This window comes from Physcomitrium patens, chromosome 1 (assembly GCF_059467195.1).
Source record: "Physcomitrium patens ecotype Gransden chromosome 1, ASM5946719v1, whole genome shotgun sequence".
NCBI classification, from domain to species: Eukaryota; Viridiplantae; Streptophyta; class Bryopsida; order Funariales; family Funariaceae; genus Physcomitrium; species Physcomitrium patens.
Genome location: NC_143410.1, coordinates 16550336 through 16562866, shown reverse-complemented (window position 1 = coordinate 16562866; position 12531 = coordinate 16550336). Strand labels below are relative to the sequence as shown.

Here is a 12531-nt window from a genome sequence, read left to right as displayed (position 1 = left end):
GGATTTTCAACCTCTAATGGGAAGAGATTTCCGACTTAATTAATTCTTATTACAAGATCTTTTCCATCTCTAGAATTTGTTTTAATATTTTTACATTAAAAAATGGCTGAACGGATAGACGATAAATTTTTAGATAAAATTGGTACGTGTAAAACTTCTTGTACATTCGTAATTTTACCATATTCAATTTAATTTGCACAATACCTGTTGAATTTGAAGAAGCCATAATTGATTAATTTGTCATTGGACAAATAATCAATATATGATTTGGACGTTTGTACTTGCTTCTAATTATTGAATTAATCATAACATAGGATAATATCCAATGCTTTGATACCATGTTAAAAGAAGAGAAGAAGAATAATAATCATCTTTTATTATTCTCATAAGATGTGTATTACAGAGGTTGATGACAACCTGAATGATGAAAGGACATGATCTCAGTATATAAATGTAACAATTACTTTCTAACAAACTGTCGAGCATGTAGTGGCTATGGACAACACGCAGTATATTTTCAACGACTTCACTGTCAAATCTAAAATTTTATGTGAGCATATAAATTATCATACTGTGATGAACAACTTTCATGAAATGACTACAATACCAATTCCGCAGTGAAGCAGCTCTAGAGTGAAGTCAACTCGGTTGAACTCTTCAAACTCTATACAGAATAATGGTCCTAGACCGCTGATGCTTTGATACTTCTCGCAGCCAGAAGATACTGAACTCTCAAAAATGAAAGCCGCAGGGATCTCAGATAGTCATCTCAGTCTTATGTTGATTCATATTCCTGCCTCTTCGTTATACTTCCTTGTGTGACCACGGATGGCGCCAAGTCAAATACAAGTCACATGTTCCGAAAAATAGAACCACAAACTATGATGAACAGATCTAGTTTGCAACTAAAGCAATAGACTATAACCCTCAGCTATTCTCTTGCAAACCATGACAACCGAAAGAGAAATTCCAACCTACTTTAATAAATCACCACATCAGCACCAGGCTAGACATATTCTTACCTTCATTACAGTCCTTCACCAACCTCCAACCTTAAAAAATTTCTGATCTTAATACGTCTTCCGGTTTGTTTGTGGTGGTCGTCAAGAACAGTCTGTGACACAATAATCACATTCAGTATCGAATACTCGTATTCTCATTTTGAATCGTATTTTGAGGAGGAATTCTCCAAAACTTCCTTGAGAAATCTACTTGATTGACAGCAGATGTACGAGATACAGAAACTACAAGTGAACTGTTTTCTAGTTTGATTACCTCTAGTTACAATGAAATTCCTTTCCAAGCAATCTACAGCATCCTGGTAAAGTCGTGCTCTGAACGAGCCAGCTTACAGGCAGCAATGGATTAACATATACAATAAACAACAGAAAAGTTCAAATAAAGAATGAGATGTTACCTGAACATTTATGTAGTCATTAATTACAAACTTTTGGTCCAACAAAACCGTCTCTTCAAAATATCTGCGAAATCGGCCCAGCACCATCCTTTCTACCACGGCGGGTTTTTTTCCCGAAATTAAAGCCTGCAAAAACTTGCACCAGTGAGAGTTGTTCAAATACAATCCAAAAAGAAAAAAAGAAATAGTCACTGGATGAACTTCTGGCGGATCAAGAGCAGGTGCACATGCCAAAGGTATTTTATTTCACCCAATTCAACATAGGGAGAAATATGGATAATTCCTCCTCCCACAGTGTGTTACCTAGGAAGTAATGACCGAAGAAGACTTATCCGAGCTGAATTATCTGCAATATCATGCACTTGGAGGTTTTCGTGTTGTATCAACTACAAAAGCCTCCATAAAGTCATGAATACTCAAAGAGGAACCTCTGTTTTGCGAAAGGAACACAAGTGCTACCTGAGACCGAAAAGCAATCGTCTCACGACGGATAACAGTTTGAGGTACAAGCTCCCTAGACAAAAAGAGTGGTTTAGCTGCCACAACATGCATGGCCAAAGCTGTTCCAATCTGTGCCTCAGGCTCCTGACCTTGCAAAATGCCATGGTCTGGTTCAAGAGCGATTAGGCCCACAATCCTTGCAAGCCCTATCACGAAATAAATAATCAACTTCCGAGAATATGTCAACTATACACCGAGAACAACTGCGGATAACAAGAAAAATCACATTTAAATGACCACCTCACCTGAAACGAACCCATGCTGATATTATGGGAAAATTTAAATTTCACCATATTTTCAAACTAGATCTTCGTCTTAGTACCAGAGATTGAAGTTAAAATCCCTCTTGTTATCCATAAACAAACCAAAGCAAGGCAGAGATATTATTTTTTAAGTGCCAAACTAACAACATTCCTGCTGCATAAAACCCTGCCCACAAACAGCTACATTACTACTCGTACAGTCGTGGCTGGTGGAAGCGTTAACGACAAACCTGGATGTGCAGATGCGTGTAAGTAGGAAGACACAATGCCTGTGGTGGACGACATGAGAAAACCCCTTCGAAGCTGCACGTTCTCGCCAATGATGGCGGCTACCTCTGTCACAGCTTCTTGCACCGTGGCTTCGCCACTCAATTTCTCATGTTCCAGATTGATTTTTACAGCCTGAAGCGTAACAAGCATATGTAACTCAAAAGTACAAAACTCAACTCCTAAACCCTAAGATTTGCAAATGCGCCTAGCCTATTCAACTTAGCAATTCCAAATCAGAACAAGGTGGTCACACTCGTCCATTGAAAAAGCATTCACACACCTGTAAAGCAGGTACGTCAACTGTTAGTGCACTTCCGGGTGAAGATTTTAATGTTTCCATACTAAGAGCCGCTTGTGCAATTCGTGAGGCCTAGAGAGAAGCAACATGAGTAATTATTGAACAATCAGGTGAATCGACTTCAGGGTCGATATAGCAATCCAAGGGCCAATATTCATAGAGATTCAAAGTTTATGTTACAATTCTCGCAGTTGATCAGCAAAATAAAGACTCTGCGAGGGTTGTAACGTTAGCTCGGCAGCTCTTCCCATCACATGCACAGAACTTTAACATGTGCGAGGAGAATAGAACTAAAAACACATAAACTCATGATGTAGTTGAAATTTGAAGCTTTGAATGCAGAGAAAGGAGACTCTACAAACCAGATGGCAAAATATTTCATTTCGAGCAACGGAATTGGTCTCAGAATTTATTTCTATAACGGCAGCCGCCCCCTTCATACTCGCCACAGCAAGTAGTCCATCCAAAGCTACAGGATTTGTTTTCCGGGTCGCAGGTATCAGACCTTTCTTCGTCAGCTCCATCATTGCAGCATCTATAAGCAACAACACCGATCTTGAGCAACTAAATCAATGCCGCCACTGCTTCCGACTTGTTATAAATTAATAGGAATTCAAATGAAAACCCCACGAAAATTCCGAAAAGGAATTATATACAAATTCGCGAAGCGGACCAGTATCCCATCCACACTGCAGCAGAGCTGCTTTGACATCTCCAACGGGCGCCTCAGTCCTCTCCTGCAATACCTTGATCTGCACTGCCGATTCTGAGGTAAACCCACGACGAAAAAGCGACCAGTCTCTTGCTGCGCCAACAACACCCCATTCTCTGGACAGCATTGAGAACCATTGCATCGCAGGATGGCGATGGAACGATTTCCTGCCCAGAGCTGCGCAAGGCATGTCAATCAAATCTCGATTTCACTGATGCGATCAAAATTTTACTAAGGGCTCTCTCTCGCTCTCGCTCACTCATCGTACATAAATCTTATACAGGCATTTATCACCATTCTCGTGAGTCTCCAGACTCACTGCTGTTCAAGTTTGGAATGCATTCCAAGAGTCGTCATCACTGTGATAGTATTCTCAACTTTACGCCAACTTCTCGCGCTGAAACTTCATTTGTGTACCTCGCGGCGGACTCTGGCACACATTGTTTAGGTCGGCGAGTAACGGAAGTCTGGGGAGGAAGCTCATCGTCGGTAATCTCTCTATGAGTACTATCACCCTGGAGGTCACAAGTGCATAATTCGACCTAACATTTCCTCTAACTATTCGTCCCCGTTGCGGTAACAGACGCAACCTGCACCGAAGCGGCCACCGGCCAATAGTCGGAGCTACTTTTCAGATTCAGATTGGTGATGAATATTCTTCTTCCTTGCTCAGATTGAGTGTTGTCGGTTTAGTTCACGTTGTGAATCAGGATTGTATCTATCCGGGCAATGAGAAAACGATATGTTACATGAACGCTTGTGCTCAAGATAGTTCCACAAAAACTTAAGATAAAACGTTACTTTGAATTTTAACTCCAAGAGGATGCTATGAACACATGGAGTATCAATGGAACATTATGACGTCAGTTCCGTTGGGTTAGAAGTTTTTACGTATAAAATGTGTAATAACCTTTACAAACGTCTCCTCTACTGCATCTTACGGAGAGGATGCATACCGGGAGAGATTAATCAGGCAAGATTTAATTCTACAGGGGAAGCAGATGCGATCATTGACATTTCCTTTCTGTGCTGTGCAGCAACTTCAAGATGAGCATCGAGGAGATCACTCTACTCTGAGTTAAAATCTCTACGACCGGCGCGGTTCATATCCACTATCGACTGTGCTATTCTCTGAGTGAGAGGTGCAGAAACCGGCGTAGTTGAGGCGAAGCTGGACAGGATAGAGGACCCAAAATCTTGGTTCTCACTTTTCTACATAAGTGACAATTGAGGGGCTTCAGAAACAGTTTGGCACAGCGGTCGTTCACCGAACGCAAAACGGTTAAACCTACAGACGATACGAAAATAAGTGGAAGGATTAGAGTGAGGAAGCACATGAATACGCTAGTGTTTCTGAGTGGCATTAGAAAACTCACGTACTGAAAGAACACTTAATTAAAGCTTGATTAAATTACACTTTTTAAAACCCAATTGTAAAAATTTATACATTGATTTACGCTAGTAAGTTTCTATTCTCGAATTCTTGAAATTATAAATTTTAAGAGATACATGTTCATTCGTTGCAGTCCCAAAACCAAGAGAATCAGGTTCTCCTCCAGCGTAAAAAAAACATGCATACACGGCATATAAATTACAAGCTAGTATCTTAAGGTAACATGGAGCCAGAACAATGGCAAAAATGCTTGCTCTGGTCATTCTGCTAAGGAACCCAATCTCCGAGCTCACTTCATACCCTAAACTTGGAATAGGCGCATAAATATCTAATATGATTTAACGATGAATTCTGAAAAGCTACTCACCGTTGCGCTTGTTGTTTTCTTCGTATCACCTTGCTCATGAAACAAGGGAACTGAACATCATGGTGTTTCCCAAGGCCAGGACGGAACCTTCGTACTATTTTCAATTTTTACATCAAATGATAGCCGGTTGTACCGTTGCTACAAACCTAATCCAGCAGTCCGCCCATCTCGTCTTTCCAGTCCCTGATTGAACTGCTTCTCTAAATCCTTTTGAAGCTTTCTCTGTTTTTCTTCCGTTACTGCACTAGCACCGGAAGCAGACGGTGGTGCGTTCCCCTCTTTTGTTTCATTCTTCACGCCCTGTGAAACCAATCGAGGCATCAACCTCATAACAACCCGGCAGGATAGACACAATAGTAAATCTAAAAACCATGATACTTAAATAAGAAAACATCTCGGAAATGCCGTAATTTCATTATGGACTTTTATGTCAGAATAATCATTTTGAAATCAAAAATGTTCCAAAAAGAAATAACACAGTTGCGTACGTGTTAAATTGAAATAATTGCGGGCTTTATTAGAATAAGAGGAGGAGAGGAAAGACAAGGGGGAGGGTGGCGATGGTGGGATGGAAGCGAGGCTGGTTGTGGCGAAGCAAACAAACTCAATTGAGCTACTGCTGTCGCTGCAACACCGCTCCTCTTCTTCTTCGTGACCGAGCTCTGTCACACACTTGGATGGGTGAATGAACGCATGGATGCATGGGTGGGTGAATGGATGGATGAAAAATTGTCGTTCTAGGGCTTAGTTTAAGAACTGGGCACGTTGAATAGGACCGCATTTCATGCATAAAAGATTTAACTCAAAAAGTATCAAAATATAGTTCACCACGAAAGGAAACAAGAGAAAAAGTAAAAGTAAAAGTAAAAGGAAAGGAAAAGAAAACGGGCACTACTTCATTTCATTTCTTTTGGCGGATATTTTGTTCTCCTGGTGGAAACATAAGTACATACGTGGGATCTAATTAAACCATCCTAGTCAATTTAACGATTCGAGCGAGACTTCAACGAATAAAATGCTTTCCTCATTTAACGAATAACATTACGATACAAATTTTGGTAAAGTAGTAAACCTCTTAAGTTGTTTGTCACAAAGACATCGTCAAAAAATATCTTGCTAACAAGAAACCAATCACAGCACCTCATGTCTCGAGGATTATCACTATCATCACATACATACCTACATTCTTATATATATATATATATATATATATATATATAATTTATATATATATATATATATATATTTAAGTTTCTAAAATAATTGAAACTTGGGCAAATTTCGAATGAGGTTAAGCGGGGCCGGGTGAGGGAATCGACGCAGGTTGGGGGGGGGGTGACCCGGCCCATCCAAAAGTGGAAGTGGGAACAGGAGGGAGGAGATGGTAGTAGTATCGTGGTTCTGGCACAGCGCAGCTCCGTTGTTTGTATTTTCCTGACTTCGCCCTCGTTTTTTCCCCTTCCCCCCATCCCTCTCGCCACTCACGCTTCTCGATCCCAGGCTTCGCTCCATTATGGTATGTGCTTGCTTCTTCGTGCTTTGCTCTCTTTGTTTCAATCTCTTTTAAATGATCCGAGATTTTAGCAGTTTGGTTATTAGGTTTGGTTTTGCTGTGGGAGTCGCTGGCTGGGGTTTCGGGAGCTGATTATTGTTTGGAATTCGATTTTTTTTGGAATGGCTTTGGGATTTTTTTTTTTTTTTTTTTTTTTTTTTTTTTTTTTTATTACAGGAGGACAGTAAACTAGATGCGACGATTGAGTCTCTTCTCAATGAAGAAAAGCAAATGCGACTTGCTGCAGATGTCGCTGGCACCAAGAAGGTGGTCACTGAAATCATCGAATTGTGCTATAAAGCGAAAGCATGGAAGACTCTCAATGAGCAAATCTTGCTTCTTTCGAAGCGACGGTCGCAACTCAAACAAGTAAGTCGTGGTTCCCTCTTTCTTACCGAGTTCGAAAAGCTCAACTCAGCACTTTTGGTGCAGGAGTTTGTAAGTATTTAGGTCCTTGTGTTACGTCGTTTGGAATAAGACGCATTTGGTGATGTCATCTGGGAGTCCTAATCGTGCATTTCACATGCTGTATCCTTACGCACTCTTGCTTGTATCGCTCTTTTGCATCTTTCTAGACTGTTATTAGGGTTTTGGAGGTAATTTATTAAATGATATGGAGCGGCCTCTCAGACTCATGAATGCATCGATATTATTGTCAGTTGTGAGGCAGCCCTCGAATAAATCGATTGTACATGAGATGGTAGCCACTGCTAGGCTTAATCTCAATGGACTTAAGCTGTGACTTCTTTGGAGATTTGCAGGCCGTGACTTCAATGGTGCAGCAAGCTATGCAGTATATAGATGAAACTCCAGATGTTGAAACTCGTATTGCACTGATCGAGACTCTCAACACTGTGTCCGCTGGAAAGGTTCTATTTTTTATTTTTTAGTTTCATAATCTCGTTGTTATGTTCCTGTGATAATTCCAGTGGTATCGTTGGAAATTAAAATTTTCTCTCGCTCTCGCTCTCTCGCTGTGTGTTTGACTGTGTGTGTATTTTTGCGGGTGTGCGTGCATGCGCTTGTAAAACACATATGGTGATGGTTCGTACAATGTATAGATTGACGTATTGGTGACGATGCCAGATATACGTTGAGATAGAAAGAGCTCGCTTAATCAAGAAGCTAGCGAAGATCAAGGAAGAACAAGGAAACATCGCCGAAGCTGCGGATTGCATGCAAGAAGTCGCGGTATGTGATATTGCTTCGTGCTGTTGATCAATTCAACGGTTAGTAACATGTAATGTTCATGGTGTGGAAGACATTTTGGTGCTACTAGAGTGCACAGGGTGGTGTATTGAATATTGGAGCCCTGATTCGTATCGGCGTTTGGTCTTCAGGTGGAAACTTTTGGTGCCATGGCAAAAACTGAGAAGATTGCTTTCATTCTTGAACAAGTAAGGATTTTTTTATATTTGCAATCCTGTTTTACCAGCTACTTTGCGTTTGGTTTAAATAGTATTTGTATTGAAGTTCTTGAGCTGGCACTTCGAAGTTCTTACCGTTATTTTGTTAGAGCCAGTACTGATAGTAGGGTGGTGTGCCAGGTCCGGCTTTGCCTGGACCGTAAAGATTTTATTAGGGCTCAGATATTGTCAAGAAAGGTTAATCCTAAGAGTTTCACTGAAACTGCTAAACAAAAGAAGAAGTCAAAAGAGGCGGAAAGCATTATCGAGGCACCAGCTCCCGATGTGCCAACACTACCTGAGTTGAGGCGGATCTACTACGAGCTTATGATCAGGTTTGTCTGTTTATGTCTTCTTCTTTAGCATCAACTTTTATAGTAGGCTTGTATTGGAGTTGTTGTGTTTTGCTTGCAATATCTAAAGTGAGTCTTTAGCCAAGTAGGGTTAGTTTTCTGTGATAGGAATCAGAGATTTGAAAGTTGGGCAGCTTTGAACTTTGATGGCATATTTAATGGAACGTAGTGTTAATTCTGACCAGGTACTATGCACATAACCATGAGTATCTGGAAATGTGTCGGAGCTATATGGCTATATACGAGGCTCTGGTGAAGGATGAGAGCTCGTATTCTGATACTGCCATGGCAGTTGAAGGGCAGCCAGAATGGGTTCCCGTGAGTGTACAAGGCCTGCGTCCTTTTGCGTTGGTGTAACTATGAATCTGAATCGTTTATTTACAGTGTATGTGAATCAATGTCCTCTGTTACCATTTTTCTCTAATATCTTGTTTATTTGGTGTTTGGATGTTGTCTTAGATTTTGAGGAAGATATGTTGGTATTTAGTTCTGGCCCCCCATGACCCTATGCAATCCAGCTTACTGAACAGCACTCTTGAAGACAAGAAGTTGTCCGAAATTCCTAAATTCCAGTACGTTCGCTATGCAAATGTTATATTGTATGTTTTATGAGTCGATTTTGTTAATGAGATGATAAAAAGCGACGTTTTGAAGGGATATTAAGTGAGGGATGCTAATAACGCCTGGAGCAAGTTAGTGTGATAATCATTACATTCTCGTTGGAACTGTCTGTCTTCATTGCTTAGTTCATTTTATCCAAGCGAGTGCTTTGACATTCTTATTTTGGAAATACGAAAGTGATGAGGAACGTTTTTGTTAATCTAAGACTTCATTTTCTTATTTTTATTGCAGAGCTTTATTAAAGCTGATTGTGACTATGGAAGTGATAAGGTGGGACCGCTTTTGGGAAGATTACAAGACTGAGTTTGACCAAGAGGTTAATCTCCCTGGTGGGGCGCTTGGAGAGCGGGCAGCTGAAGACCTTCGTCAGCGAGTTATTGAACATGTAAATATATGTATTCCATCTTTCTCTAGTTGGGAAAAATGCGGACTAGAATCTGGGTGTATTTCTTAGCAGAATTTTATTAAGTGCATAGGTTTGAGAAAGGGTGTAATGCACGAGCATCCTCATTGACATGTTTCTTTTGTTTGATGTTCGACACTTTGACACAGAATATCTTGGTGGTTTCCAAATATTACTCGAGAATCACCTTGACGAGGCTTTCAGAACTGTTGTGCCTCAGCCTCCAGGTACTAATTCTCAAAATTTTGTGACTTGGTTTTTCACTATGTTTGTATGTTTTATGAGTCGATTTTGTTAATGAGATGATGCCATGTTAGATGTCGACGATAGTAAATGTTACACGTTGTTACTTGCATCGTGACAAATAAATACCTGCGGTGGTCAATGTTGGAAGTCTTCACCCCTGAGAGATGCTTGCAGATTATATATATATATATATATATATATATATATATATATATATCGAAATGTTTGCGAGATCGCCACTAAATGTCAGGCGGCACTATTGTAATGGAGATCAACCTGCTGGGTTCATACATGTTTGCTCTGACATTTTGCTCATATGACAGGAAACGGAGAAGCATCTCTCAGAGATGGTGGTTTCGAAGGCCTTGATTGCGAAGGTCGATAGGCCAGCGGGAGTGGTCTGTTTCATCAGCAAGATGGATAGCAATGACGTTCTGAACTCTTGGGCTGTCAACATTGAGAAATTGTTGGATCTTGTTGAGAAAAGCTGTCATCAGATCCACAAGGAAACAATGGTTCACAAAGTCACACTAAAAGTACAGTAAATATTACTAGTTCTTCGGTGCTTATTCCCCTCTCAAATTCTCCTGGCTCCTTATTTTCGTTTTATCGGGTTCAAGACATTAAATGTAGCCTTATACATTGTCTCGAACAATAGCTCCTTGAAAAGTACCTGCTGAACTGTTGTTCATTAGTGGAGTTTCTGGTAGAAGGCTGCAATAACAGCGAAGTTGCGGCAACTTCATTGCGGAAAGCATAAATGAGTGGAGAGATCCTGAGATATGAATTTATTGTAACTAAGATGAGCTTTTCACACCGTTAACTGAAAGTGCAATTGATTCAGGTGATATTATTGTGGCTTGATTGGTACATTTGAATTCATAATCTATGATTTACCTATTCTCAAGTGATTTACGTATTCTCAAGCTTAGTGTATGGCTTATTTTCTATTGTCTACAATTGTAAGAAAGAATCTTAAAAGAATATATTCAAAACGAGATATTTAAAGGTTGAAATTCATCTCTAGTTGTTTGTGCATTATTCTAGTTATTGATGTTTTCAATGCAAGTTTATTTATGAATTTGAAAAGATTCAATGCATTATTGAGTAGCATTGGAAAGAAGATAATCCTTAATGATTTCCACAATTAGGGAAAAAATTAAGTTTTAGAAACTTAAATAGAAATTAACAACATTACCTAAGAGATGTAAAAAATAAAGTAACTTAAAATACAAAGTTTTTTGCAAAAAATTGTACTAACTTTGAATAATAATTAAAATAGAAATGATAAAATCTAAGTTAACATGTTTCTTTTAAGGAATAGAAAATGATATTACTAATTAAGATTTGGTGTAATTTCATAAGAATTATATTGTTTTATCTATATCTATTGCAACACAAATAAATATATGAATATGTTTAGAATTTATAAATAAAATATCAAATCACAAAAAAGATGAAAATAGATTGTATATATCAAAATTTATATTCTAATAGAATTAAATAAATATTTGAAATGACTTTTAATTGGTATTACTTGGATATTTTGATGTATTTATTAACATATTCTTTTATATGTTAAAATTGCACTACGAAATAAATATGATTCTTAAAATGTAGATGATAGATTATATTTATAAAATTAGTATATTTTATATTTCTAAAATTATTATTATAAATAACATCAATACTTTGATATTTTTAGTATAAAACATCAATATTTATTACAAACATACTAGTGCTAATGAAGATAAGAGGAATTAAATATTAGTGAGTAGAAGTAAGTAAAGTTAATAATATCTTATGGACAAATATTTTAGAATCTTTTTAGGCACAAATTTGTCTTTCCAAGTATTTATAGGTGATTAGTAGGTTAAAAACTTTGCCAACAAGTTTGCCATGTGTTATACATGTTGACCACTTAGTTTACAAGTTAACCACATGTAGCACATGTTGGAAACTTACCTTGCAAATTAGACATGTGTCTAGCAAGTTAGACACATGTTAGATGACCTATAAAAGATGGCCATATATCTTAGTTAGATAGCATATATGGTGGCAAGAGTAAGGCCTTATTCACTCTTGTCAATGCCTTTCTTGTGCTCTTGTCTTAGTTCAAAAGTATCTAATCTCTTTGTATTTGCCAAGAGTTATTTTAATTTTTATCTTATATTTATCTTTCATTTGTCTACTTTTTCTTTTTGAGTGTTACAAAAGTGTATTGTTTTTTTTAGAGTTTTGTTATAGTTCATGTCTTTAAGAATTGATTAAGAATACTAATATATTATTCTTGTTTTGTTTTACAAGTGAGTAGATTACCACCCTTGTTATTCTGACTTTAAATTAATAGTTTTTGTATTTTTAACATTGATTCTTTCTTCAAAGAAAATAAACTATATTTCTTTGTAGAAATTTTGATTTGATATTAGAAGTTGTGGATTATCTTCTTCTAATTTGATTTTTGGATTTATTAAAGTTGCCTAATACAAAAATAGAAGGAAAATAAATTATACATACTACATTGAAGTCAAAATAGATTTGGAACTATTTCAAATCTTCACAAGCTTGTTAACACTCTTAAGGCTTGAATTTTACAAATTACCAATGTCAAGTATGGAAGTATTATTCCTATGTCTATTAAATAATTCAACAATAAGACCTAATATCTATGTGAAGAAGCTAAGTAGTTAAGAAAAGCAAGTACATCAATCTTTTAATTGAATCTAAAA

General features: G+C 37.9%; 2 protein-coding genes and 1 long non-coding RNA gene across 8 annotated transcripts; 1 reads left to right on the top strand and 2 right to left on the bottom strand.

Annotated features, from left to right (window-relative positions):
• Window positions 1-355: 355 nt before the first annotated feature.
• On the bottom strand, window positions 356-3981 carry LOC112289201 (elongation factor Ts, mitochondrial). 6 transcript variants are annotated; one of them, XR_012217776.2, is made up of 8 exons: window positions 3423-3981; window positions 3112-3284; window positions 2732-2821; window positions 2412-2583; window positions 1721-2064; window positions 1418-1543; window positions 1023-1114; window positions 356-813 (listed from the first exon to the last, which is right to left on the bottom strand). XR_012217776.2 is itself a non-coding variant. In XM_024534220.3 (8 exons), exons 1-7 carry the CDS (start codon window positions 3649-3651, stop codon window positions 1028-1030), a joined length of 1065 nt encoding a protein of 354 aa, XP_024389988.1. In that variant the 5' UTR covers window positions 3652-3981; the 3' UTR covers window positions 356-813; window positions 1023-1027. The 6 variants fall into 6 exon arrangements, 4 of the variants coding, with proteins under 4 accessions (XP_024389988.1, XP_024389998.1, XP_073391078.1 ...); XR_016503447.1 differs by having other exon boundaries at window positions 356-809; XM_024534220.3 differs by having other exon boundaries at window positions 1877-2064.
• A 319-nt stretch (window positions 3982-4300) lies between these two features.
• LOC141045565 (uncharacterized) lies at window positions 4301-5527 on the bottom strand. Its single transcript, XR_016503449.1, has 2 exons — window positions 5222-5527; window positions 4301-4749 (listed from the first exon to the last, which is right to left on the bottom strand). It is a non-coding gene; the product is annotated as an uncharacterized LOC141045565 (long non-coding RNA).
• Window positions 5528-6652: 1125 nt separating this feature from the next.
• LOC112288000 (26S proteasome non-ATPase regulatory subunit 12 homolog A) lies at window positions 6653-10650 on the top strand. The gene is made up of 11 exons (XM_024531769.3): window positions 6653-6737; window positions 6951-7142; window positions 7535-7642; window positions 7860-7964; window positions 8114-8170; window positions 8321-8514; window positions 8718-8850; window positions 8992-9104; window positions 9385-9538; window positions 9706-9783; window positions 10126-10650. Exons 1-11 carry the CDS (start codon window positions 6735-6737, stop codon window positions 10345-10347), a joined length of 1359 nt encoding a protein of 452 aa, XP_024387537.1. The 5' UTR covers window positions 6653-6734; the 3' UTR covers window positions 10348-10650.
• The last annotated feature ends 1881 nt before the right edge of the window (window positions 10651-12531 follow it).

Bases quoted from the DNA above. Each gene is read 5' to 3' on its own strand.
- LOC112289201 (XM_024534220.3), bottom strand. From the start codon at position 3,651: ATGCCTTGCGCAGCTCTGGGCAGGAAATCGTTCCATCGCCATCCTGCG. The intron at 3,285-3,422 runs GTCCGCTTCGCG...TGTTGCTTATAG, and splicing joins GCAGTGTGGATGGGATACTG to ATGCTGCAATGATGGAGCTG. The intron at 1,115-1,417 runs GTAACATCTCAT...ATTGTGTCACAG, and splicing joins ATGACTACATAAATGTTCAG to ACTGTTCTTGACGACCACCA.
- LOC112288000 (XM_024531769.3), top strand. The intron at 7,643-7,859 runs GTTCTATTTTTT...TGACGATGCCAG, and splicing joins ACACTGTGTCCGCTGGAAAG to ATATACGTTGAGATAGAAAG. The intron at 9,105-9,384 runs GTACGTTCGCTA...TTTTTATTGCAG, and splicing joins TCCGAAATTCCTAAATTCCA to AGCTTTATTAAAGCTGATTG.